Source organism: Pseudophryne corroboree, chromosome 12 (genome assembly GCF_028390025.1).
Source record: "Pseudophryne corroboree isolate aPseCor3 chromosome 12, aPseCor3.hap2, whole genome shotgun sequence".
NCBI lineage: Eukaryota > Metazoa > Chordata > Amphibia > Anura > Myobatrachidae > Pseudophryne > Pseudophryne corroboree.
The window spans coordinates 766,172-793,405 of NC_086455.1; the positions used below are offsets into that span (position 1 = coordinate 766,172).

Consider the following 27,234-nt stretch of genomic DNA (forward strand, 5'->3'; position numbering starts at 1 on the left):
AGGGTCACATGACTGAGCAGAGGGATCATGTGATCGGCATGTGACCGGCTGCCGCTTCCGGGTTGTGTCTGCAGTGGAGATGGCGCAGCCTGACAGGGGGAATCCTTTCTCAGAGCTGGACAACCCGTTCCAGGTACCGGCCCCTCCCCGCCACCCCGCACATTACTGCCCCCTGCAGGGTAATTACCCCCCCTGTCACTGCTGCCTGCCCTCACCCTGATACATGGCGTCATATCCAGAGTGTCAGTGTGTCCGGTGCTGCGCCCGTGTAATATAACCATCGTGCAGTGTAATGGGGGCACAGTGCAGTATAATGGGGGGTGCGGTATAATGGGGGCACAGTGCAGTGTAAGGGGGGTGCGGTATAATGGGGGCATAGTGCAGTGTAAGGGGGGTGCGGTATAATGGGGGCACAGTGCAGTATAATGGGGGCTCAGTGCAGTGTAAGGGGGGTTGCGGTATAATGGGGGCACAGTGCAGTGTAAGGGGGGGTGCGGTATAATGGGGGCACAGTGCAGTGTAAGGGGGGTGCAGTGCAGTGTAAGGGGGTGCAGTATAATGGGGGCTCAGTGCAGTGTAAGGGGGGGGTGCGGTATAATGGGGGCACAGTGCAGTGTTAGGGGGGTGCAGTGCAGTGTAAGGGGGGGTGCAGTATAATGGGGGCACAGTGCAGTGTAAGGGGGGGTGCGGTATAATGGGGGCACAGTGCAGTGTAAGGGGGGTGCAGTGCAGTGTAAGGGGGTGCAGTATAATGGGGGCTCAGTGCAGTGTAAGGGGGGGTGCGGTATAATGGGGGCACAGTGCAGTGTAAGGGGGGTGCAGTGCAGTGTAAGGGGGTGCAGTATAATGGGGGCATAGTGCAGTGTAAGGGGGTGCAGTATAATTTGGGGTGCAGTGCAGTGTAAGGGGGGTGCAGTATAATGGGGGCACAGTGCAGTATAATGGGGGCATAGTGCAGTGTAAGGTGGGGTGTAGTATAATGGTGGCACAGTGCAGTTTAAGGGGGGTGTAGTATAATGGGGGCACAGTGCAGTGTAAGGGGGGTGCAGTATAATGGGGGCACAGTGCAGTGGAAGGGGGGTGCAGTATAATGGGGGCACAGTGCAGTATAATGGGGGCACAGTGCAGTGGAAGGGGGGTGCAGTATAATGGGGGCACAGTGCAGTGTAATGGGGTGTAGTGTAATGTGGGCACAGTGCAGTGTAATGGGGGTTGCAGTATAATTTGGGCACAGTGCAGTGTAAGGGGGTGCAGTATAATGGGGGCAAAGTGCAGCGTAAGGGGGGTGCAGTGTAATTGGGGTGCAGTGTAATGGGGGCACAGTGCAGTGTAATGGGGGGTGCAGTATAATGGGAGCACAGTGCAGTGTAAGGGGGGTGCAGTATAATGGGGGCACAGTGCAGTCTAAGGGGGGTGCAGTATAATGGGGGCACAGTGCAGTGTAATGGGGGGTGCAGTATAATGGGGCACAGTGCAGTGTAAGGGGGGGTGCAGTATAATGGGGGCACAGTGCAGTGTAATGGGGGTGCAGTATAAAGGCGACACAGTGCAGTGTAAGGGGGGTGCAGTATAATGGGGGCACAGTCCAGTGTAATGGGGGTGCAGTGTAAGGGGGGGTGTAGTGTAATGGGGGGTGCAGTATAATGGGGGAATAGTCCAGTGTAATGAGGGTGCAGTATAATGGGGGTGCAGTGTAATGGGGGTGCAGTATAATGGGGGCACAGTGCAGTGCAATGGGGGGTGCAGTATAATGGGGGCATAGTCCAGTGTAATGGGGGTGCAGTATAATGGGGGCACAGTCCAGTGTAATGGGGGTGCAGTATAATGGGGGCATAGTGCAGTGTAAGGGGGTTGCAGTATAATGGGGGCACAGTCCAGTGTAATGGGGGGCTGCAGTATAATGGGGGCATAGTCCAGTGTAATGGGGGTGCAGTATAATGGGGGCACAGTCCAGTGTAATGGGGGTGCAGTATAATGGGGGCACAGTCCAGTGTAATGGGGGTGCAGTATAATGGGGGCACAGTGCAGTGTAATGGGGGTGCAGTATAATGGGGGCACAGTGCAGTGTAAGGGGGGTGCAGTATAATGGGGGCACAGTGCAGTGTAAGGGGGGTGCAGTATAATGGGGGCACAGTGCAGTGTAAGGGGGGTGCCGTATAATGGGGGCACAGTGCAGTGTAAGGGGGGTGCAGTATAATGGGGGCACAGTGCAGTGTAAGGGGGGTGCAGTATAATGGGGGCACAGTGCAGTGTAAGGGGGGTGCAGTATAATGGGGGCACAGTGCAGTGTAAGGGGGGTGCAGTATAATGGGGGCACAGTGCAGTGTAAGGGGGTGCAGTATAATGGGGGCACAGTGCAGTGTAAGGGGGTGCAGTATAATGGGGGGCACAGTGCAGTGTAAGGGGGGTGCAGTATAATGGGGGCACAGTGCAGTGTAAGGGGGGTGCAGTATAATGGGGGCACAGTGCAGTGTAAGGGGGGTGCAGTATAATGGGGGCACAGTGCAGTGTAAGGGGGGTGCAGTATAATGGGGGCACAGTCCAGTGTAAGGGGGGTGCAGCAGTATAATGGGGGCACAGTCCAGTGTAATGAGGGGTGCAGTATAATGGGGGCACAGTCCAGTGTAATGGGGGGTGCAGTATAATGGGGGCACAGTCCAGTGTAATGGGGGTGCGGTATAATGGGGGCACAGTCCAGTGTAATGGGGGTGCGGTATAATGGGGGCACAGTCCAGTGTAATGGGGGTGCGGTATAATGGGGGTGCAGTATAATGGGGGCACAGTGCAGTGTAATGGGGGTGCAGTATAATGGGGGCACAGTCCAGTGTAATGGGGGTGCAGTATAATGGGGGCACAGTCCAGTGTAAGGGGGGTGCAGCAGTATAATGGGGGCACAGTCCAGTGTAATGAGGGGTGCAGTATAATGGGGGCACAGTCCAGTGTTATGGGGGGTGCAGTATAATGGGGGCACAGTCCAGTGTAATGGGGGTGCGGTATAATGGGGGCACAGTCCAGTGTAATGGGGGTGCGGTATAATGGGGGTGCAGTATAATGGGGGCACAGTGCAGTGTAATGGGGGTGCAGTATAATGGGGGCACAGTCCAGTGTAATGGGGGTGCAGTATAATGGGGGCACAGTCCAGTGTAATGGGGGTGCAGTATAATGGGGGCACAGTGCAGTGTAATGGGGGTGCGGTTTAATGGGGCACAGTGCAGTGTAATGGGGGTGCGGTATAATGGGGGCACAGTGCAGTGTAATGGGGCGTGCAGTATAATGGGGGCACAGTGCAGTGTAATGGGTGCACAATGCAGTTTAATGGGGGGTGCAGTATAATGGGGGCACAATGTAGTGTAATGGGTGCAGTATAATGGGGGCACAGTGCAGTGTAAGGGGGGGTGCAGTGTAAGGGGGGGTGCAGTATAATGGGGGCACAGTGCAGTGTAAGGGGGGTGCAGTATAATGGGGGCACAGTGCAGTGTAAGGGGGGTGCAATATAATGGGGGCACAGTGCAGTATAATGGGGGCACAGTGCAGTGTAAGGGGGGTGCAGTATAATGGGGGCACAGTGCAGTGTAAGGGGGGTGCAGTATAATGGGGGCACAGTGCAGTGTAAGGGGGTGCAGTATAATTTGGGGTGCAGTGCAGTGTAAGGGGGGTGCAGTATAATGGGGGCACAGTGCAGTATAATGGGGGCACAGTGCAGTGTAAGGGGGGTGTAGTATAATGGGGGCACAGTGCAGTGTAAGGGGGGTGCAGTATAATGGGGGCACAGTGCAGTGGAAGGGGGGTGCAGTATAATGGGGGCACAGTGCAGTATAATGGGGGCACAGTGCAGTGGAAGGGGGGTGCAGTATAATGGGGGCACAGTGCAGTGTAATGGGGTGTAGTGTAATGTGGGCACAGTGCAGTGTAATGGGGGTTGCAGTATAATTTGGGCACAGTGCAGTGTAAGGGGGTGCAGTATAATGGGGGCAAAGTGCAGCGTAAGGGGGGTGCAGTGTAATTGGGGTGCAGTGTAATGGGGGCACAGTGCAGTGTAATGGGGGGTGCAGTATAATGGGAGCTCAGTGCAGTGTAAGGGGGGTGCAGTATAATGGGGGCACAGTGCAGTCTAAGGGGGGTGCAGTATAATGGGGGCACAGTGCAGTGTAATGGGGGGTGCAGTATAATTGGGCACAGTGCAGTGTAAGGGGGGTGCAGTATAATGGGGGCACAGTGCAGTGTAATGGGGGTGCAGTATAAAGGCGACACAGTGCAGTGTAAGGGGGGTGCAGTATAATGGGGGCACAGTCCAGTGTAATGGGGGTGCAGTGTAAGGGGGGGTGTAGTGTAATGGGGGGTGCAGTATAATGGGGGAATAGTCCAGTGTAATGGGGGTGCAGTATAATGGGGGTGCAGTGTAATGGGGGTGCAGTATAATGGGGGCACAGTGCAGTGCAATGGGGGGTGCAGTATAATGGGGGCATAGTCCAGTGTAATGGGGGTGCAGTATAATGGGGGCACAGTCCAGTGTAATGGGGGTGCAGTATAATGGGGGCATAGTGCAGTGTAAGGGGGTTGCAGTATAATGGGGGCACAGTCCAGTGTAATGGGGGGCTGCAGTATAATGGGGGCATAGTCCAGTGTAATGGGGGTGCAGTATAATGGGGGCACAGTCCAGTGTAATGGGGGTGCAGTATAATGGGGGCACAGTCCAGTGTAATGGGGGTGCAGTATAATGGGGGCACAGTGCAGTGTAATGGGGGTGCAGTATAATGGGGGCACAGTGCAGTGTAAGGGGGGTGCAGTATAATGGGGGCACAGTGCAGTGTAAGGGGGGTGCCGTATAATGGGGGCACAGTGCAGTGTAAGGGGGGTGCAGTATAATGGGGGCACAGTGCAGTGTAAGGGGGGTGCAGTATAATGGGGGCACAGTCCAGTGTAATGGGGGTGCAGTATAATGGGGGCACAGTGCAGTGTAATGGGGGTGCGGTTTAATGGGGCACAGTGCAGTGTAATGGGGGTGCGGTATAATGGGGGCACAGTGCAGTGTAATGGGGCGTGCAGTATAATGGGGGCACAGTGCAGTGTAATGGGTGCACAATGCAGTTTAATGGGGGCACAATGTAGTGTAATGGGTGCAGTATAATGGGGGCACAGTGCAGTGTAAGGGGGGGTGCAGTGTAAGGGGGGGTGCAGTATAATGGGGGCACAGTGCAGTGTAAGGGGGGTGCAGTATAATGGGGGCACAGTGCAGTGTAAGGGGGGTGCAATATAATGGGGGCACAGTGCAGTATAATGGGGGCACAGTGCAGTGTAAGGGGGGTGCAGTATAATGGGGGCACAGTGCAGTGTAAGGGGGGTGCAGTATAATGGGGGCACAGTGCAGTGTAAGGGGGGTGCAATATAATGGGGGCACAGTGCAGTATAATGGGGGCACTGCAGTGTAAGGGGGGTTCAGTATAATGGGGGCACAGTGCAGTGTAAGGGGGGTGTAGTATAATGGGGGCACAGTGCAGTGTAAGGGGGGTGCAGTATAATGGGGGCACAGTGCAGTGTAAGGGGGGTGCAGTATAATGGGGGCACAGTGCAGTATAATGGGGGCACAGTGCAGTGTAAGGGGGGACGCAGTGCTGTGTATAATAGGAACGATTTGAGTGTCTGGCCCCTGGGGGGTTAAGTACCTATATATACAAGGGTGTACACAATATCTGTGCTCCCTTCTTGCTTCTTGGATTCCAGTAGGTTATAAGGCTGCTGTGTAGTGTAATATAACTTGTGTATACAGTGTACTGTAGCCTGTGTGCTGTGTGTATATTAAGTGTGAGGCCAGGGCCCTCTATGATTTCTTCTTTCCCTGTAGCCTCTGGTGCTGGCTCTGATAGAGTGACTAGCACAGACTAACAGCACGTTGTATGGTAGAATCACACAGGAGACAGTGTTGCCCCTTCAGTATCCCTGGCGCTGGCAGAGAGACTAGCGCAGAGTAACAGCACGCTGTATGGTGGTATCGCACAGGAGACAGTATGGCCCCTTCAGTATCCCCGGCGCTGGCTCTGGTAGAGAGACTAGCGCAGAGTAACAGCACGCTGTATAGTAGCATCGCACAGGAGACAGTGTGGCCACTTCAGTATCCCTGGCGCTGGCAGAGAGACTAGCGCAGAGTAACAGCACGCTGTATGGTGGTATCGCACAGGAGACAGTATGGCCCCTTCAGTATCCCCGGCGCTGGCTCTGGTAGAGAGACTAGCGCAGAGTAACAGCACGCTGTATGGTAGCATCGCACAGGAGACAGTGTGGCCACTTCAGTATCCCCGGCGCTGGCAGAGAGACTAGCGCAGAGTAACAGCACGCTGTATGGTGGTATCGCACAGGAGACAGTATGACCCCTTCAGTATCCCCGGCGCTGGCTCTGGTAGAGAGACTAGCGCAGAGTAACAGCACGCTGTATGGTAGCATCGCAGAGGAGACAGTATGGCCCCTTCAGTATCCCCGGCGCTGGCAGAGAGACTAGCGCAGAGTAACAGCACGCTGTATGGTGGTATCGCACAGGAGACAGTATGGCCCCTTCAGTATCCACGGCGCTGGCAGAGAGACTAGCGCAGAGTAACAGCACGCTGTATGGTGGTATCGCACAGGAGACAGTATGGGCCCAGTGCGACAAGAATGAGGAGCTCAGGAGACCCCATGTTTGTATATTGCCCTGAGGAGACCCCATGTTTGTATATTGCCCTGAGGAGACCCCATGTTTGTATATTGCCCTGAGGAGACCCCATGTTTGTATATTGCCCTGAGGAGACCCCATGTTTGCATATTGCCCTGAGGAGACCCCATGTTTGCATATTGCCCTGAGGAGACCCCATGTTTGCATATTGCCCTGAGGAGACCCCATGTTTGCATATTGCCCTGAGGAGACCCCATGTTTGCATATTGCCCTGAGGAGACCCCATGTTTGTGTATTGCCCTGAGGAGACCCCATGTTTGTGTATTGCCCTGAGGAGACCCCATGTTTGTGTATTGCCCTGAGGAGACCCCATGTTTGTGTATTGCCCTGAGGAGACCCCATGTTTGTATATTGCCCTGAGGAGACCCCATGTGTGTATATTGCCCTGAGGAGACCCCATGTTTGCATATTGCCCTGAGGAGACCCCATGTTTGCATATTGCCCTGAGGAGACCCCATGTTTGCATATTGCCCTGAGGAGACCCCATGTTTGCATATTGCCCTGAGGAGACCCCACTGTTTGGCTCATGCTTTCTCCTCTTCTTCCAGGACCCAGCTGTGACGGAGCACCAGTCCACCGCCCAGTACGCAACACTTGATGTCTACAATCCGTTTGATAACCGAGGGGTGAGAATTGTTGTTTGTGTGATTCTGAGTATTGTGGGTGGCTATAGAGTCAGATGACTCCTCCGTTGCCCTGTGATACAGCCGCGTCCTGGCTCCCGTGCGCTGTCTGAGCTCCTGCATTGTGTGGGTTTTCGTTCCACTGATTGAAGGAAATGTTTTGACACGGTGTAGCCAACGAGTAGATTATAAATGAGACAAACACTTTATAAGTAACCAACAGAACTGATCTTACGTCTGTTATCGGCTCATCGTCTCGATGCCAGATGTAGGTCAGTTCTGGGGACCCCGTCATTTGTCATCAAATGCTCATATCAGTCCATACATACAGCAGGCGCCAGTCTGACAGCAGTACCCTTGGCCCTGGCAGAGACTCCGGCTGCCAATATTTACCATAAACTGGATCTTAATTCATCCTATAATGTACCAGTCGCTGGCTAGTAGCACACAGCCTGGACCAGTCCTATCTCTTCACATGCTCAGTCGTGTCTGAGATACACCATCAGATTCTGTAGCCCCTTTGTCTACAATTTACCCATAATGCTTTGCTACGCTCATTAAATGGGAATGTGGCTAAATGTCTGCTGCTAAGCCACATAAGGTAATGCCTAAGACGTGATGAACATTGTGTGTAATGCCAATGACAGGTACAGAGTAGGACGCTCAATTTATGTCTTCTTAGACCCCAAAGGCTGAAACCAAATCTAAGCCTGAAGCCTCAAGGGGCCATAATGACGTACTAACCCCACTGGATACAGCTCCTCTATCAGTCATAGTTCTGTGTGCTTTCAGGTGCCTCCTCCATACCATGAGCCGTCTGCACAGCCTCCGGCCACTCTGCCCACCTCCCAGCTTCCGCCTACTGTCACTCCAGCAGCCAAGAAACCAAGTCCAACCGAACCCAAAAACTATGGCTCATATGGAACACAGGTACACACGCCCCCTGTCCTCGGCTGTCCGCTTACCTCCTCCTCTCCCTTCCAGTCATTGGCCTCCATGCAGTGTCTCTGCTCTCATTGGTGCAGGAATCCACAGCTGCAGCAGCAGCGGACTTACTACGGCGGCAGGAGGAGCTTAATCGGAAAGCGGAAGAACTGGATCGGAGAGAACGAGAATTAAAGAATGCTAGTGTTGGAGGAACAACATGTAAGACGTTTGTAGGCTGACTCTGGTCAGGAGGGGGACTGGGTGGCATTGGGGACTGGGAGGGTCTGCGGCAGGGAGACGGATGGGAGTGGGGTCTGCGGCAGGGAGACAGTTGGCATTGGGGACTGGGAGGGTCTGCGGCAGGGAGACGGATGGGAGTGGGGACTGGGAAACTCTGCGGCAGGGAGACGGATGGGAGTGGGGACTGGGAGACTCTGCGGCAGGGAGACGGATGGGAGTGGGGTCTGCGGCAGGGAGACGGATGGGAGTGGGGTCTGCGGCAGGGAGACGGATGGGAGTGGGGTCTGCGGCAGGGAGACGGATGGGAGTGGGGTCTGCGGCAGGGAGACGGATGGGAGTGGGGTCTGCGGCAGGGAGACGGATGGGAGTGGGGTCTGCGGCAGGGAGACGGATGGGAGTGGGGTCTGCGGCAGGGAGACGGATGGGAGTGGGGACTGGGAGACTCTGCGGCAGGGAGACGGATGGGAGTGGGGTCTGCGGCAGGGAGACGGATGGGAGTGGGGTCTGCGGCAGGGAGACGGATGGGAGTGGGGTCTGCGGCAGGGAGACGGATGGGAGTGGGGTCTGCGGCAGGGAGACGGATGGGAGTGGGGTCTGCGGCAGGGAGACGGATGGGAGTGGGGTCTGCGGCAGGGAGACGGATGGGAGTGGGGTCTGCGGCAGGGAGACGGATGGGAGTGGGGACTGGGAAACTCTGCGGCAGGGAGACGGATGGGAGTGGGGACTGGGAGACTCTGCGGCAGGGAGACGGATGGGAGTGGGGTCTGCGGCAGGGCGACGGATGGGAGTGGAGTCTGCGGCAGGGCGACGGATGGGAGTGGGGTCTGCGGCAGGGAGACGGATGGGAGTGGGGTCTGCGGCAGGGAGACGGATGGGAGTGGGGTCTGCGGCAGGGAGACGGATGGGAGTGGGGTCTGCGGCAGGGAGACGGATGGGAGTGGGGTCTGCGGCAGGGAGACGGATGGGAGTGGGGTCTGCGGCAGGGAGACGGATGGGAGTGGGGTCTGCGGCAGGGAGACGGATGGGAGTGGGGTCTGCGGCAGGGAGACGGATGGGAGTGGGGACTGGGAAACTCTGCGGCAGGGAGACGGATGGGAGTGGGGACTGGGAAACTCTGCGGCAGGGAGACGGATGGGAGTGGGGACTGGGAAACTCTGCGGCAGGGAGACGGATGGGAGTGGGGTCTGGGAAACTCTGCGGCAGGGAGACGGATGGGAGTGGGGACTGCGGCAGGGAGACGGATGGAAGTGGGGACTGGGAAACTCTGCGGCAGGGAGACGGATGGGAGTGGGGACTGGGAAACTGTGCGGCAGGGAGACGGATGGGAGTGGGGACTGGGAGACTCTGCGGCAGGGAGACGGATGGGAGTGGGGTCTGCGGCAGGGAGACGGATGGGAGTGGGGTCTGCGGCAGGGAGACGGATGGGAGTGGGGTCTGCGGCAGGGAGACGGATGGGAGTGGGGTCTGCGGCAGGGAGACGGATGGGAGTGGGGTCTGCGGCAGGGAGACGGATGGGAGTGGGGTCTGCGGCAGGGAGACGGATGGGAGTGGGGTCTGCGGCAGGGAGACGGATGGGAGTGGGGTCTGCGGCAGGGAGACGGATGGGAGTGGGGTCTGCGGCAGGGAGACGGATGGGAGTGGGGTCTGCTGCAGGGAGACGGATGGGAGTGGGGTCTGCTGCAGGGAGACGGATGGGAGTGGGGTCTGCTGCAGGGAGACGGATGGGAGTGGGGTCTGCTGCAGGGAGACGGATGGGAGTGGGGTCTGCTGCAGGGAGACGGATGGGAGTGGGGACTGCGGCAGGGAGACGGATGGGAGTGGGGTCTGCGGCAGGGAGACAGATGGCATTGGGGACTGGGAGGGTCTGCGGCAGGGAGACGGATGGGAGTGGGGACTGGGAAACTCTGCGGCAGGGAGACGGATGGGAGTGGGGACTGGGAGACTCTGCGGCAGGGAGACGGATGGGAGTGGGGACTGCGGCAGGGAGACGGATGGGAGTGGGGACTGGGAGACTCTGCGGCAGGGAGACGGATGGGAGTGGGGACTGCGGCAGGGAGACGGATGGGAGTGGGGACTGGGAGACTCTGCGGCAGGGAGACGGATGGGAGTGGGGACTGCAGCAGGGAGACGGATGGGAGTGGGGACTGGGAAACTCTGCGGCAGGGAGACGGATGGGAGTGGGGACTGGGAAACTCTGTGGCAGGGAGACGGATGGGAGTGGGGACTGGGAGACTCTGCGGCAGGGAGACGGATGGGAGTGGGGTCTGCGGCAGGGAGACGGATGGGAGTGGGGTCTGCGGCAGGGAGACGGATGGGAGTGGGGTCTGCGGCAGGGAGACGGATGGGAGTGGGGTCTGCTGCAGGGAGACGGATGGGAGTGGGGTCTGCTGCAGGGAGACGGATGGGAGTGGGGTCTGCGGCAGGGAGACGGATGGGAGTGGGGACTGCGGCAGGGAGACGGATGGGAGTGGGGACTGCGGCAGGGAGACGGATGGGAGTGGGGACTGCGGCAGGGAGACGGATGGGAGTGGGGACTGGGAGACTCTGCGGCAGGGAGACGGATGGGAGTGGGGACTGCAGCAGGGAGACGGATGGGAGTGGGGACTGGGAAACTCTGCGGCAGGGAGACGGATGGGAGTGGGGACTGGGAGACTCTGTGGCAGGGAGACGGATGGGAGTGGGGTCTGCGGCAGGGAGACGGATGGGAGTGGGGTCTGCTGCAGGGAGACGGATGGGAGTGGGGTCTGCTGCAGGGAGACGGATGGGAGTGGGGTCTGCTGCAGGGAGACGGATGGGAGTGGGGACTGCGGCAGGGAGACGGATGGGAGTGGGGACTGCGGCAGGGAGACGGATGGGAGTGGGGTCTGCTGCAGGGAGACGGATGGGAGTGGGGACTGCGGCAGGGAGACGGATGGGAGTGGGGACTGGGAGACTCTGCGGCAGGGAGACGGATGGGAGTGGGGACTGCAGCAGGGAGACGGATGGGAGTGGGGACTGGGAAACTCTGCGGCAGGGAGACAGATGGGAGTGGGGACCGGGAAACTCTGTGGCAGGGAGACGGATGGGAGTGGGGACTGGGAGACTCTGCGGCAGGGAGACGGATGGGAGTGGGGTCTGCGGCAGGGAGACGGATGGGAGTGGGGACTGCGGCAGGGAGACGGATGGGAGTGGGGTCTGCTGCAGGGAGACGGATGGGAGTGGGGACTGCGGCAGGGAGACGGATGGGAGTGGGGACTGGGAGACTCTGCGGCAGGGAGACGGATGGGAGTGGGGACTGCAGCAGGGAGACGGATGGGAGTGGGGACTGGGAAACTCTGCGGCAGGGAGACGGATGGGAGTGGGGACTGGGAAACTCTGTGGCAGGGAGACGGATGGGAGTGGGGACTGGGAGACTCTGCGGCAGGGAGACGGATGGGAGTGGGGTCTGCGGCAGGGAGACGGATGGGAGTGGGGTCTGCGGCAGGGAGACGGATGGGAGTGGGGTCTGCGGCAGGGAGACGGATGGGAGTGGGGTCTGCTGCAGGGAGACGGATGGGAGTGGGGTCTGCTGCAGGGAGACGGATGGGAGTGGGGTCTGCGGCAGGGAGACGGATGGGAGTGGGGACTGCGGCAGGGAGACGGATGGGAGTGGGGACTGCGGCAGGGAGACGGATGGGAGTGGGGACTGCGGCAGGGAGACGGATGGGAGTGGGGACTGGGAGACTCTGCGGCAGGGAGACGGATGGGAGTGGGGACTGCAGCAGGGAGACGGATGGGAGTGGGGACTGGGAAACTCTGCGGCAGGGAGACGGATGGGAGTGGGGACTGGGAGACTCTGTGGCAGGGAGACGGATGGGAGTGGGGTCTGCGGCAGGGAGACGGATGGGAGTGGGGTCTGCTGCAGGGAGACGGATGGGAGTGGGGTCTGCTGCAGGGAGACGGATGGGAGTGGGGTCTGCTGCAGGGAGACGGATGGGAGTGGGGACTGCGGCAGGGAGACGGATGGGAGTGGGGTCTGCTGCAGGGAGACGGATGGGAGTGGGGTCTGCGGCAGGGAGACGGATGGGAGTGTGGTCTGCGGCAGGGAGACGGATGGGAGTGGGGTCTGCGGCAGAGAGACGGATGGGAGTGGGGTCTGCGGCAGAGAGACGGATGGGAGTGGGGTCTGCGGCAGGGAGACGGATGGGAGTGGGGTCTGCGGCAGGGAGACGGATGGGAGTGGGGTCTGCGGCAGGGAGACGGATCGGAGTGGGGTCTGCGGCAGGGAGACGGATGGGAGTGGGGTCTGCGGCAGGGAGACGGATGGGAGTGGGGTCTGCGGCAGGGAGACGGATGGGAGTGGGGTCTGCGGCAGGGAGACGGATGGGAGTGGGGTCTGCGGCAGGGAGACGGATGGGAGTGGGGGCTCTAGGAAGGTCTGGGGTCGGTGGACGGAGGACAGTGGTTGGGAGTGTCTGGGAGTGGGACACGGATGCCAGTGTGGTTGGGTCGGGCAGACAATGGACAGTGGTGGAGGTATGAAGGTCAGCATGGCTGGGAGGGTCTGAGACAATGGTCATTGCTGGAATGTTCTGGGTGTGGTAGATGGTGACCATCCAGGACCGCTGGGTTTAGTATGGGGAAGAGGAAGCCGTTTGTGGCCAGGGAGTTTTGAGTGTGGGGACATCGGATGCAGGAGCAAGCTGGGCTGGTATGACGGTTCCAGCAAAGATGGAGAGCACCTGGGCCGGTGGGAAATAGACCAGCTGGGCCGTTGTATTCAGTTTGGCAAAAATACTATGGCTTTCAGGAGTTACGATTTTGGTGGGACAGTCCAGATTTAAGGGTTGCGGGGGTGGGGGGATTGTAATTTGGGTGGACTGGGGTGGAGCATATGTCCTGATTTCACGTATGTAAATGAGTGTGAGACATATACAAGGCTGAGCTGGTATCGGAGAGGGGGACGGAGGGCCCTGGGCAATCTGTGTACCGTGGACTAGTGGCTCTCACCATTTCTCTTGTGCCCACAGTGAGGCAGAATAACTGGCCGCCCTTGCCAGCCTTTTGCCCTGTGAAGCCCTGTTTCTACCAGGACATCGATGTGGACATCCCGCAGGACTTTCAGAAGACCGTGTCCATCATGTACTACCTGTGGCTTGGTGAGCACATACCTTTCTATGTGATACTGTGCAGCAGGGGAAGGGTAATACTGGTGCGCCAGCTGGTGTACACAGGTACTGCCATCATTACTCCATGTCGTTATGCATACGTTCTGCCAGAAGGCCTGTGTGGGGGCAGTTTCCTATGTCTCTATGGATCTCTTTCCTCATTTGTTTAATCACATATTGTTGTGTTTATATTTTTTTTAATAACCTGCCTGTCGCTTCTCCAGATACAACAAACGTATTCGCCGCCACCAGCAAAAGTCTATTTAGCGCTGAAGCGTACGGTACACTTTTGCTTCTACCTGCAAACACACTGAAATACTTAGAAAAATTGGTAACATGGGCCGCACGAGGCCTTGGGTCATAAGAGACACAGAATCAGAAACAAGGATTTTTTTAATTTTCATTCCAAGAATACTTCAGATCTTTTGTTACAAAAAGTGTTACAAAGATTATTAGGAATATTTTAAGAATACACACAGAGTATGGTACAATCCAAACAAAAATCATAGGAGATAATAATTCAGAAACCTAAACTTACACACGAATCTAGGATCCTGTTGTGGGGATTTCACAGGTGAAGAGATATGATGCATTCCCAGCATACGATAGCCGATTTCCCCCAAGAACTGAACACATATACAGGGAGAAAGATAGTTATACCCTCAGCTGCTCTCCCTCCCTCCCCCTTTTTGTGTCTTAACCAGCTCATTGCTGGACAATAGACTTAAGGGATCATACACTCCCTCCACTTTTTCTTTCAAGAGTTATTAGGGGAGGGGGAATAGCCCACATGGACACGGAACTCCATGCCTCTCTGCTTTATTATCTCTAACCTAAGTGACCAGGTTGTTTGAAGATGGGAACTGAATGATGCAGTCTTCCACCCCACCCAAACATTTATGACTGGTACGGGATGGGAGACCTCTATCTGCTGGATGGACATAAACTTCTCCTTCTCCCATTTTGTTGCTGGGGTCTGGTTCTTGTCCATACTGAACAGATTTATGGCCTCTCTTCAGGAAGGATTGTGGCCTGGTCAGACGCATTCTTGGGCAGAGTGATAATGTCTTAGTCCCCCTGGAGTTATGTCATCGCCCCATTTACAGCCTAGCAGAGGAGACCTGGTACTTGCAGAATGACATACAGCTCAAGAAAAAGGGATTTTGGTACTCTGCAAGAAAACCCGGAGGCATCTGGGGACTATGGAGGGGGGGTGGAGGGTTACTCATTTAAATATTTAAATGTGCCTATCCCTGCTAACGCCCCGTCCATATCCCAAGAGAACTCCAGTGCCCCCTAGTGGATGCCATATTCTGGGATCGCTCAGTCTTTGTGTCTCTTCATGCAGCTAGTGCAGGAAGTCTCCTCCTGAATTTCGTGGCATGTCTGGCGTGGTTCATTGTGGATGGATCCCAAGGTTCTGGGTTTGGCATGTCCATCCTGTGGATTGTTCTCTTCACACCCTGCTCCTTCGTGTGCTGGTACCGACCCTTGTACAAGGCTTTTAGGTGAGTGGTGGTGACTGCAGCCTTCACATCCTGCATAGCGACACTCAGTACTATCTGCTGTCTCTAGCTGTACGCGGGCGGTCTCTGTAGCGACACTCGGTACTATCTGCTGTCTCTAGCTGTACGCGGGCGGTCTCTGTAGCGACACTCTACTATCTGCTGTCTCTAGCTGTACGCGGGCGGTCTCTGTAGCGACACTCGGTACTATCTGCTGTCTCTAGCTGTACGCGGGCGGTCTCTGTAGCGACACTCGGTACTATCTGCTGTCTCTAGCTGTACGCGGGCGGTCTCTGTAGCGACACTCGGTACTATCTGCTGTCTCTAGCTGTACGCGGGCGGTCTCTGTAGCGACACTCTGTACTATCTGCTGTCTCTAGCTGTACGCGGGCGGTCTCTGTAGCGACACTCTGTACTATCTGCTGTCTCTAGCTGTACGCGGGCGGTCTCTGTAGCGTCACCGGATCGCGCTCTCCCGTCTCTAGTTGTAAGCGGGCAGTCTCTGTAGCGTCACCGGATCGCGCTCTCCCGTCTCTAGTTGTAAGCGGGCAGTCTCTGTAGCGTCACCGGATCGCGCTCTCCCGTCTCTAGTTGTAAGCGGGCAGTCTCTGTAGCGTCACCGGATCGCGCTCTCCCGTCTCTAGTTGTAAGCGGGCAGTCTGTGTAGCGTCACCGGATCGCGCTCTCCCGTCTCTAGTTGTAAGCGGGCAGTCTCTGTAGCGTCACCGGATCGCGCTCTCCCGTCTCTAGTTGTAAGCGGGCAGTCTCTGTAGCGTCACCTGATCGCGCTCTCCCGTCTCTAGCTGTACGCGGGCGGTCTCTGTAGCGTCACCGGATCGCGCTCTCCCGTCTCCAGTTGTAAGCGGGCAGTCTCTGTAGCGTCACCGGATTGTCTATCTGCTCTCCATACATATAGTGACGGATAATCAGTAATTATTGTCTTTCCCGGTTTCTCTCTCCGTAGGAGTGACAGTTCCTTCAACTTCTTTTTCTTCTTCTTTGTCTATTTCGTCCAAGATATTGTCTATGTCCTGCAGACTGTGGGGATTCCTGGATGGGGATTCAGGTACGGACTATGCTGTAATAACTTACGTCAGAGGTGAAATGATTATAAAGCTATGCAGTTACCCTTATATAACTGCAGCCAATCAGAGCCCAGCTTTCACTGACCTCTGTAATCTTTCCTGTGTGCGTGTCTTACAGTGGCTGGATTGCTGCTCTCACCGCCATAAAGACTGTGAATGTGGGAGTCGCCATATTAATGATCATTGTTGCTGTGATATTCACAGCGACCGCAGCCCTGGGGATCATCATGCTAAAGAAGGTGAGAAGGGGGAGGGGACTGTGTATTACAGGTAATACCGTCCTAAGGGTCATTATACAGGGTGTGAGGTCACTCTATTACAGGTAATACTGTCCTGGGGGGTTAATACACAGGTTGAGGGGTGTGGGGGTCACTCTGTTACAGGTAATACGGTTCTGCGGTCATTACACTGGGAGAGGGGTGTAGGTTCACTCTTACAGGTAATACAGTCCAAAACCAAGGCACCTGTGTTTAAACGTCCCAAAACAGTTAAGACTGAGTTTCCAGGGTCAGATCAGCTGACAGAAATTATGAAAGAGGCTTGGACTACGCCCAATAAGAAGTTTAGTATTCCTAAGAAATGGAATTCCAATTATCCCCTTCCAGCTGGGGATTGTTTAAAAAGGGAGGTGGCTCCTAAAGTACATACGCATGTGATTCGATTAGTGCAAAAATCTACATTACCTTTGTCTTCAACATCATTAAATGATCTCACGGATAGGAGAGTGGATGGTTTTCTAAAAAAACATTTTTTCCCTGTCTGGGGCAGTCATAAGACCAGCCATGGCCTCAGCTTGGAGGGCTGATGCATTGGAGGGGGATTTTTCTATAGTTTCTAGAGGGCAAAAATCCCATATAGCTCATATAAAACAGGCTGCATTGTTCTTGGAAGAAGCAGCATTGGATTATGGGTACTATTGCCTCCAGGGCATCAGCTTCTACAATAGCTGCTCACAGAGCAGTTTGGTTACATAAGTGTAAAGCTGATTCAGAATCTAAGAAGGTTCTGGAATCTTTGCCCTTTTCTGGAGATATTCTTTTTGGTAAACAATTGACAGATATTCTGGAGTCAGAAGCAGACTCCAAGAAGGTCAAGTTTCCTTCCACATACAATTTCAAACCTAAAGTTCTGGCTTTTCTGCCCTTTCAATCTCAAGGAAAAGCTAAAGGAAAAAGTGATGGCAAGCAGCCCCAGTACAACAAGCCTGGTAAGACTAAAAAGCATTGGGCTACCAGAGGACCGGTTGGGAAAATAGATAAGCCATCAGCCTGATGGTGCCGGCCTCCTCCTGGGGGATCCCAGGGTAGGGGGCAGACTTCTTCAGTTTGCACAGATCTGACAGCAGTCTACCACAGATGCCTGGGTGCAGGAAGCGGTATCTCTAGGTTATGCTTTTGCCTTCAAGAAGCATCCTCCTCGAAGGTGTTGGTTTTTTATGTTTTTTTTTTTTGTACCAGCCCATCTCTGGTAGAGACGAAGGCCAGGGCTTTGTTAGAAGCAGTTCAGAAATTGCTTCAGTCAGGAGTAGTCATTCCAGTTCATCCTGCACAACGAGGACAGGGTTTTTACTCCAACCTGTTTTTAGTTCGGAAGCCAAATGGGTAATTTCGGCCCATTCTCAATCTCAAAATGCTGAACCAATACATTTGGGTACCTTGGTTTCACATGGAGCTTTACGTTCCATCATTTTGGTCATGGAGCCAGGGGATTATATGGTATCCCTGGATATATAGGATGCTTACCTACATGTTTCTATAGCACTGTCCCATCAGTGTTATCTCAGGTTCGCTATCCTCCAACAGCATTTTCAGTTCTAGGCCCTACCATTTGGACTGGCCACAGCTCCCAGAGTATTTACCAAGATTATGGTGGTTATGGCAGCTTATCTCCGCAAGCAGGGGATAAGAATATTTCCAGACCTCGACGATCTTTTAATCCTGGCACAATCCCAGGAATTGCTCCTATGTCATCTCCAACAGACAATAACATGTCTGCAGAACCACGGGTGGCTCCTAAATTGGGCAAAATAGTCTAGTTCCGTCACAACGAATGACTCACTTGGGGGCTGTACTGGATTCAAGTCTTTAGAGAGTAAGTTTACCTCTGAACAAGATATCCAAAGTCCAGTCAAGGATTCAGAACTTGTTACACAGTCAGAAGATATCCATTCACGCAGCAATGTGAGTGATGGGTTTGATGGTGTCAACATTCAACATGGTGGAGTATGCACAATTCGACTCGAGGCCTCTGCAGCGTCTGATTCTTGCCAAATGGAATGATAAAAACACAGACTGTTTCTTACGATAGAAGTAAGAAGGTCATTATCCAGGTGGCTACAGACATCCCATCTGGACAAGGGGAGGCCCTTTTGGGTATCAGATTGGGAAAATCTGACGACAGATGCTAGTCTCCAGGGCTGGGGAGCAGTGTCCGGAAGGTTGTGTTTTCAGGGGCAATGGACCAAGGAAGAAAGTTGCCTGCAAATAAATATTTTGGAACCTCGGACCATATATATGGCACTGATTCAGGCAAAGGACATTCTGCAAGGAAAACCAGTCCAGATACGATCGGACAATACAACGGCAGTAGCTTACCTGAACCAACAGGGAGGAACTCGCAGCTGAAAAGCGATGAAGGAGTTAAGTCACACACTAAAGTGCGTAGAACTCCATCTTCCAGCATTGTCCGCCGTGTTCGTTCCAGGAGTCCTAAACTGGGAAGCGGACTTTCTCAGTCGACACGCCATTTAGGCAAGTGAGTGGGCTCTACACCCGGAGGTCTTCCAGACTCTAGTAGACAAGTGGGGGTTGCCAGAGATAGATCTCATGGTGTCCTGTCTGAACAACAAAGTGCTCGCATACGGGTCAAGAACAAAGGATCCCAGAGCGATCTTTGTGGATGCCCTGTTGGTGAGATGGGACTTTCATCTGGCCTATGTGTTTCCTCCAATCACCCTATTACCCAGGGTGGTGAGAAAGATAAAGCAAGGAAAAGGTGCCGTGATACTAATAGCTTCGGCTTGTCCCAGAAGACATTGGTACACAGATCTGCAGAGAATGTCGATGGATGTTCCACTTCTGCTCCCTCAACGTCCAGATTTACTGATGCAGGGTCCTTGTTATCACTGACATCTGGATCGACTGAAGTCGAGGTTTTTCACAACAGGTAATTCAAACGATACTCAGAGCAAGGAAACCCTCCTCAGCTCGCATTTATCACCGAATATGGCAAGCCTATATTCATTTGTGCAGTGAACGGAAAATGGACCCTAAGTCGTTCAGAGTTTCCAGGGTCTTCGCATTCCTTCAGGCGGGAATGGATAAAGGTTTGAAGGTGGCTTCCTTGAGAGTGCAAGTATCAGCATTGACTGTATGGTTCCAAAAGAAAATTGCCAATTTACAGGATGTGCGTACTTTTTTCCAGGGAATTCTGCGCATTCAACCTCCATTTGTTGCTCCTACAGTGCCTTGGGACTAAAGTCTAGTCCTGAAAGCCCTTAATAAAGTGGACCTTAAATGGTTGACAGCAAAAGTTATCTTTCTACTGGCTATGGCGTCGGCTAGATGAGTATCAGATTTAGGGGCATTATCATGTCGTTCCCCCATTTCTGACTTTTGTGTTTTGTTTTGTTTTTTATATCCAGATAAAGCCGTTCTCAGAACTAGGTCTGGGTATCTTCTGAAGGTGGTGTCTAAATTCCACCTTAATGAAGAAATTTGTAGTTCCGGCTTTTCAGGTATCGGGACTTTCTGCGGGAGATGCATCGCTGGACGTAGTCCGTGCATTAAGGATCTACGTGGACCGTACCACTGCCATCAGAAAGACAAATTCTCTCTTCATTCTCTACGGTTTTCACAAGAGAGGATGGCCTGCTACTAAACAGACACTGGCAGGATGGCTTTGGCTGGTGATTTCAGAAACATATTCTCAGGCTGATCTCCCGGTTTCGGCTAATGTCTCTGCTCATTCTACACGTAAGGTAGGTCCTTCATGGGCAGCACAACATGGTGCTTCAGCAGAACAGATATGTAGGGCAGCCACATGGTCTTCCATTAACACATTCATTAGACATTATTCCTTGGATAACTTTGCCTCTCATGACGCTGTCCTTTCCATCCAATCAGGATATCTTACAAAATATAAATAAATAAGTTTCAATTTAAAAGGAGATAACTACTACAGGAAGCAATTTCCTCCTTCCTGTCAACCACAAAGTTTGGTGTCATGTAAACTCCATCCTTTACCACCTGGGAGTTTACGCTTCGCCTTTGATACATTTATCACATAGCTTCAAAATACGGTTTGTATTTGATTTCTCAAACAAATGTTCCTCATCCTTCCTGTATATACCATTCAGGATTCATATATCAATCAAACCAGCTACATAAATGAATACAGGTTCCAAACCCAATCTGACACTTTTACCTATGGAATAAGGAAATCCCCCGTGATTGACGCCTTTGTCTAAGGACCTCACACTCTCAGCCATTACCTGCCGTGCACTGCCCAACAGCAAAAGGTTTTGTCAGTCACCAGATCTGCTGGGAGAGGGCAATTAGCATCCAGGGTGGTATAAAAATACGGATTTTGTTCTAATCTCTGGTCGGAGGGGTAGAGTCTGGGTATCTATTACTCCCAGGTTATATGCCGGTCGGAGGGGTAGTTCCTTATAGTATTACTCTCCAGTTATATACTGGTCTGAGTGGGTTTCAGGGAATTTTGCTCTTGTATACAGGTAAGTGTTGGGAACCGGGTACTTCTTACACTCCTGTTTTATATTGGTCTGCGAGGAAGAGTCAGGGTATTATTACTTCCCTGTTATTTAACGGTCTGAGGAGGTGTACATATATAGGTGCTCCAGTTATATACTGGTATAATGGGGGAGTCAGGTACTTATTACACTCCATTTATATACCATATGAGCGGGTATCAGGATGGAGGGGTATTACCACTCCTGCCATATGAGGTGGAAAGGTGTGATTACTGCTGTGACCGTATGACCGGGTGGAGGGGTATTGATACTCCCGCTGTGTACTGTATGACCGAGTGGAGGGGTATTGATACTCCCGCTGTGTACTGTATGACCGGGTGGAGGGGTATTGATACTCCCGCTGTGTACTGTATGACCGGGTGGAGGGGTATTACTACTCCTGCTGTGTACCGTATGACCGGGTGGAGGGGTATTGATACTCCCACTGTGTACTGTATGACCGGGTGGAGGGGTATTGATACTCCCGCTGTGTACTGTATGACCGGGTGGAGGGGTATTACTACTCCTGCTGTGTACCGTATGACCGGGTGGAGGGGTATTGATACTCCCACTGTGTACTGTATGACCGGGTGGAGGGGTATTGATACTCCCGCTGTGTACTGTATGACCGGGTGGAGGGGTATTACTACTCCTGCTGTGTACCGTATGACCGGGTGGAGGGGTATTGATACTCCCACTGTGTACTGTATGACCGGGTGGAGGGGTATTGATACTCCCGCTGTGTACTGTATGACCGGGTGGAGGGGTATTACTACTCCTGCTGTGTACCGTATGACCGGGTGGAGGGGTATTGATACTCCCACTGTGTACCGTATGACCGGGTGGAGGGGTATTGATACTCCCGCTGTGTACTGTATGACCGGGTGGAGGGGTATTACTACTCCTGCTGTGTACTGTATGACCGGGTGGAGAGGTATTGATACTTCTGCTGTGTACTGTATGACCAGTTGGAGGGGTATTGATACTCCTGCTGTGTACTGTATGACCAGTTGGAGGGGTATTGATACTCCTGCTGTGTACTGTATGACCAGTTGGAGGGGTATTGATACTCCCACTGTGTACTGTATGACCGGGTTGAGGGGTATTGATACTCCTGCTGTGTACCGCATGACCGGGTGGAGGGGTATTACTACTCCGTCTGTGTACCGTATGACCGGGTGGAGGGGTATTGATACTCCCACTGTGTACTGTATGACTTGGTGGAGGGGTATTGATACTCCCGCTGTGTACTGTATGACTGGGTGGAGGGGTATTACTACTCCTGCTGTGTACTGTATGACCGGGTGGAGGGGTATTGATACTCCCGCTGTGTACTGTATGACCGGGTGGAGGGGTATTACTACTCCTGCTGTGTACTGTATGACCAGGTGGAGGGGTATTGATACTCCTGCTGTGTACCGCATGACCGGGTGGAGGGGTATTGATACTCCTGCTGTGTACCGCATGACCGGGTGGAGGGGTATTGATACTCCTGCTGTGTACCGTATGACCGGGTGGAGGGGTATTACTACTCCTGCTGTGTACTGTATGACCGGGTGGAGGGGTATTACTACTCCTGCTGTGTACTGTATGACCGGGTGGAGGGGTATTGATACTCCCGCTGTGTACTGTATGACCGGGTGGAGGGGTATTGATACTCCCGCTGTGTACTGTATGACCGGGTGGAGGGGTATTACTACTCCTGCTGTGTGCCGTATGACCGGGTGGAGAGGTATTGATACTTCTGCTGTGTACTGTATGACCAGTTGGAGGGGTATTGATACTCCTGCTGTGTACTGTATGACCAGTTGGAGGGGTATTGATACTCCTGCTGTGTACTGTATGACCAGTTGGAGGGGTATTGATACTCCCACTGTGTACTGTATGACCGGGTTGAGGGGTATTGATACTCCTGCTGTGTACCGCATGACCGGGTGGAGGGGTATTACTACTCCGTCTGTGTACCGTATGACCGGGTGGAGGGGTATTGATACTCCCGCTGTGTACTGTATGACCGGGTGGAGGGGTATTGATACTCCCGCTGTGTACTATATGACCGGGTGGAGGGGTATTGATACTCCGTCTGTGTACTGTATGACCGAGTGGAGGGGTATTGATACTCCTGCTGTGTACTGTATGACCGGGTGGAGGGGTATTACTACTCCGTCTGTGTACCGTATGACCGGGTGGAGGGGTATTGATACTCCCGCTGTGTACTGTATGACCGGGTGGAGGGGTATTACTACTCCTGCTGTGTACTGTATGACCGGGTGGAGGGGTATTACTACTCCTGCTGTGTACTGTATGACCGGGTGGAGGGGTATTACTACTCCGTCTGTGTACCGTATGACCGGGTGGAGGGGTATTGATACTCCCGCTGTGTACTATATGACCGGGTGGAGGGGTATTGATACTCCGTCTGTGTACTGTATGACCGAGTGGAGGGGTATTGATACTCCTGCTGTGTACCGCATGACCGGGTGGAGGGGTATTGATACTCCTGCTGTGCACCGCATGACCGGGTGGAGGGGTATTGATACTCCCACTGTGTACCGCATGACCGGGTGGAGGGGTATTACTACTCCTGCTGTGTGCCGTATGACCGGGTGGAGGGGTATTGATACTCCTGCTGTGTACTGTATGACCGGGTGGAGGGGTATTGATACTCCCGCTGTGTACTGTATGACTGGGTGGAGGGGTATTACTACTCCTGCTGTGTACTGTATGACCGGGTGGAGGGGTATTGATACTCCCGCTGTGTACTGTATGACTGGGTGGAGGGGTATTACTACTCCTGCTGTGTACTGTATGACCGGGTGGAGGGGTATTGATACTCCTGCTGTGTACTGTATGACTTGGTGGAGGGGTATTGATACTCCCGCTGTGTACTGTATGACTGGGTGGAGGGGTATTACTACTCCTGCTGTGTACTGTATGACTTGGTGGAGGGGTATTGATACTCCCGCTGTGTACTGTATGACTGGGTGGAGGGGTATTACTACTCCTGCTGTGTACTGTATGACCGGGTGGAGGGGTATTGATACTCCTGCTGTGTACTGTATGACTTGGTGGAGGGGTATTGATACTCCCGCTGTGTACTGTATGACCGGGTGGAGGGGTATTGATACTCCTGCTGTGTACTGTATGACTGGGTGGAGGGGTATTACTACTCCTGCTGTGTACTGTATGACCGGGTGGAGGGGTATTGATACTCCCGCTGTGTACTGTATGACCGGGTGGAGGGGTATTACTACTCCTGCTGTGTACTGTATGACCAGGTGGAGGGGTATTGATACTCCTGCTGTGTACCGCATGACCGGGTGGAGGGGTATTGATACTCCTGCTGTGTACCGCATGACCGGGTGGAGGGGTATTGATACTCCTGCTGTGTACCGTATGACCGGGTGGAGGGGTATTGATACTCCCGCTGTGTACTGTATGACCGGGTGGAGGGGTATTGATACTCCCGCTGTGTACTGTATGACCGGGTGGAGGGGTATTACTACTCCTGCTGTGTGCCGTATGACCGGGTGGAGAGGTATTGATACTTCTGCTGTGTACTGTATGACCAGTTGGAGGGGTATTGATACTCCCACTGTGTACTGTATGACCGGGTTGAGGGGTATTGATACTCCTGCTGTGTACCGCATGACCGGGTGGAGGGGTATTACTACTCCGTCTGTGTACCGTATGACCGGGTGGAGGGGTATTGATACTCCCGCTGTGTACTGTATGACCGGGTGGAGGGGTATTGATACTCCTGCTGTGTACCGTATGACCGGGTGGAGGGGTATTACTACTCCTGCTGTGTACTGTATGACCGGGTGGAGGGGTATTGATACTCCCGCTGTGTACTGTATGACCGGGTGGAGGGGTATTGATACTCCCGCTGTGTACTGTATGACCGGGTGGAGGGGTATTACTACTCCTGCTGTGTGCCGTATGACCAGTTGGAGGGGTATTGATACTCCCACTGTGTACCGTATGACCGGGTGGAGGGGTATTGATACTCCTGCTGTGTACCGCATGACCGGGTGGAGGGGTATTACTACTCCGTCTGTGTACCGTATGACCGGGTGGAGGGGTATTGATACTCCCGCTGTGTACTGTATGACCGGGTGGAGGGGTATTGATACTCCTGCTGTGTACCGTATGACCGGGTGGAGGGGTATTACTACTCCTGCTGTGTACTGTATGACCGGGTGGAGGGGTATTGATACTCCCGCTGTGTACTGTATGACCGGGTGGAGGGGTATTGATACTCCCGCTGTGTACTGTATGACCGGGTGGAGGGGTATTACTACTCCTGCTGTGTGCCGTATGACCAGTTGGAGGGGTATTGATACTCCTGCTGTGTACTGTATGACCAGTTGGAGGGGTATTGATACTCCCACTGTGTACTGTATGACCGGGTTGAGGGGTATTGATACTCCTGCTGTGTACCGCATGACCGGGTGGAGGGGTATTACTACTCCGTCTGTGTACCGTATGACCGGGTGGAGGGGTATTGATACTCCCGCTGTGTACTGTATGACCGGGTGGAGGGGTATTACTACTCCTGCTGTGTACTGTATGACCGGGTGGAGGGGTATTGATACTCCCGCTGTGTACTATATGACCGGGTGGAGGGGTATTGATACTCCGTCTGTGTACTGTATGACCGAGTGGAGGGGTATTGATACTCCTGCTGTGTACTGTATGACCGGGTGGAGGGGTATTACTACTCCGTCTGTGTACCGTATGACCGGGTGGAGGGGTATTGATACTCCCGCTGTGTACTGTATGACCGGGTGGAGGGGTATTACTACTCCTGCTGTGTACTATATGACCGGGTGGAGGGGTATTGATACTCCGTCTGTGTACTGTATGACCGAGTGGAGGGGTATTGATACTCCTGCTGTGTACCGTATGACCGGGTGGAGGGTATTGATACTCCCGCTGTGTACTGTATGACCGGGTGGAGGGGTATTACTACTCCTGCTGTGTACTGTATGACCGGGTGGAGGGGTATTGATACTCCCGCTGTGTACTATATGACCGGGTGGAGGGGTATTGATACTCCGTCTGTGTACTGTATGACCGAGTGGAGGGGTATTGATACTCCTGCTGTGTACCGCATGACCGGGTGGAGGGGTATTGATACTCCTGCTGTGCACCGCATGACCGGGTGGAGGGGTATTGATACTCCTGCTGTGTACCGCATGACCGGGTGGAGGGGTATTGATACTCCCACTGTGTACCGCATGACCGGGTGGAGGGGTATTGATACTCCGTCTGTGTGCCGTATGACCGGGTGGAGGGGTATTGGTACTCCCGCTCTATACTCACATCTAACGTTCTCTTCCCCAGATCCACTCCATTTACCGCCGGACCGGTGCCAGTTTCCAGAAGGCCCAGGCGGAGTTCGCCACCGGAGTGTTCTCTAATCCCGCAGTGCGTACGGCGGCCTCCAACGTTGCAGCAGGTGCTGCCCAAAATGCTTTCAAGCCCTAAGAGAGGAATAGGCCGCATATTGCTGTGCTGGACTGTGTCACGGAACTGTCGCCAGCTCTCGGGCGCTGGTCAGGACGGCTCTGCCTTCTCTAAGTTCATGTCTGCTTCTGGGTGTCTGACGTGACACGCCCAGCAGCTCGCCTCCGTGGGTGAGTGACCCACAGCCTAAAGGGCCCTATTCTGTCTGTGCCATAGTGTTCATCACCCTTCTCTGCCTGCGGTCATACCTGTGATTATGGGAAGTGCATGTATGTTCTGTAACGGGAAGCATGTTATGTTCCAAGCCTGGGGCTGTTCCCAGCCAGTACGGTGTGTATGGAGTGCGGAGACCAGCAATCCCCAAATAAAGTGTTTTATTAAGTCCTCCTCTCGCTGTGTGATTATTGCATCCATCTCTGGACCTCAGGCAGCGTTCCGTCTCTCGCTGTGTGATCTCTGGAGCTCAGGCGGCATTCCGTCTCTCGCTGTGGGATATCTGGAGCTCAGGCGACGTTCCGTCTCTCGCTGTGGGATCTCTGGAGCTCAGGCAGCATTCCGTCTCTCGCTGTGTGATCTCTGGAGCTCAGGCAGCGTTCCGTCTCTCGCTGTGGGATCTCTGGAGCTCAGGCGGCGTTCTGTCTCTCGCTGTGGGATCTCTGGAGCTCAGGCGGCGTTCTGTCTCTCGCTGTGTGATCTCTGGAGCTCAGGCGGCATTCCGTCTCTCGCTGTGGGATCTCTGGAGCTCAGGCGGCGTTCTGTCTCTCGCTGTGGGATCTCTGGAGCTCAGGCGGCGTTCCGTCTCT

The 27,234-nt window shown here is 54.2% G+C and overlaps 1 protein-coding gene across 1 annotated transcript; it reads left to right on the forward strand.

Annotated features, from left to right (window-relative positions):
- Positions 1-26,818, forward strand: SCAMP3 (secretory carrier membrane protein 3). The gene is made up of 9 exons (XM_063946618.1): positions 1-133; positions 7,252-7,329; positions 8,119-8,256; positions 8,352-8,472; positions 13,482-13,610; positions 14,968-15,127; positions 16,089-16,190; positions 16,328-16,448; positions 26,309-26,818. The coding sequence occupies exons 1-9, from the start codon at positions 80-82 to the stop codon at positions 26,450-26,452; spliced, it is 1,047 nt and encodes a 348-aa protein (XP_063802688.1). The 5' UTR covers positions 1-79; the 3' UTR covers positions 26,453-26,818.
- Positions 26,819-27,234: the final 416 nt, after the last annotated feature.

Bases quoted from the DNA above. Each gene is read 5' to 3' on its own strand.
- SCAMP3 (XM_063946618.1), top strand. From the start codon at position 80: ATGGCGCAGCCTGACAGGGGGAATCCTTTCTCAGAGCTGGACAACCCG. The intron at 134-7,251 runs GTACCGGCCCCT...CTCTTCTTCCAG, and splicing joins AGCTGGACAACCCGTTCCAG to GACCCAGCTGTGACGGAGCA. The intron at 8,257-8,351 runs GTACACACGCCC...TCATTGGTGCAG, and splicing joins ATGGCTCATATGGAACACAG to GAATCCACAGCTGCAGCAGC.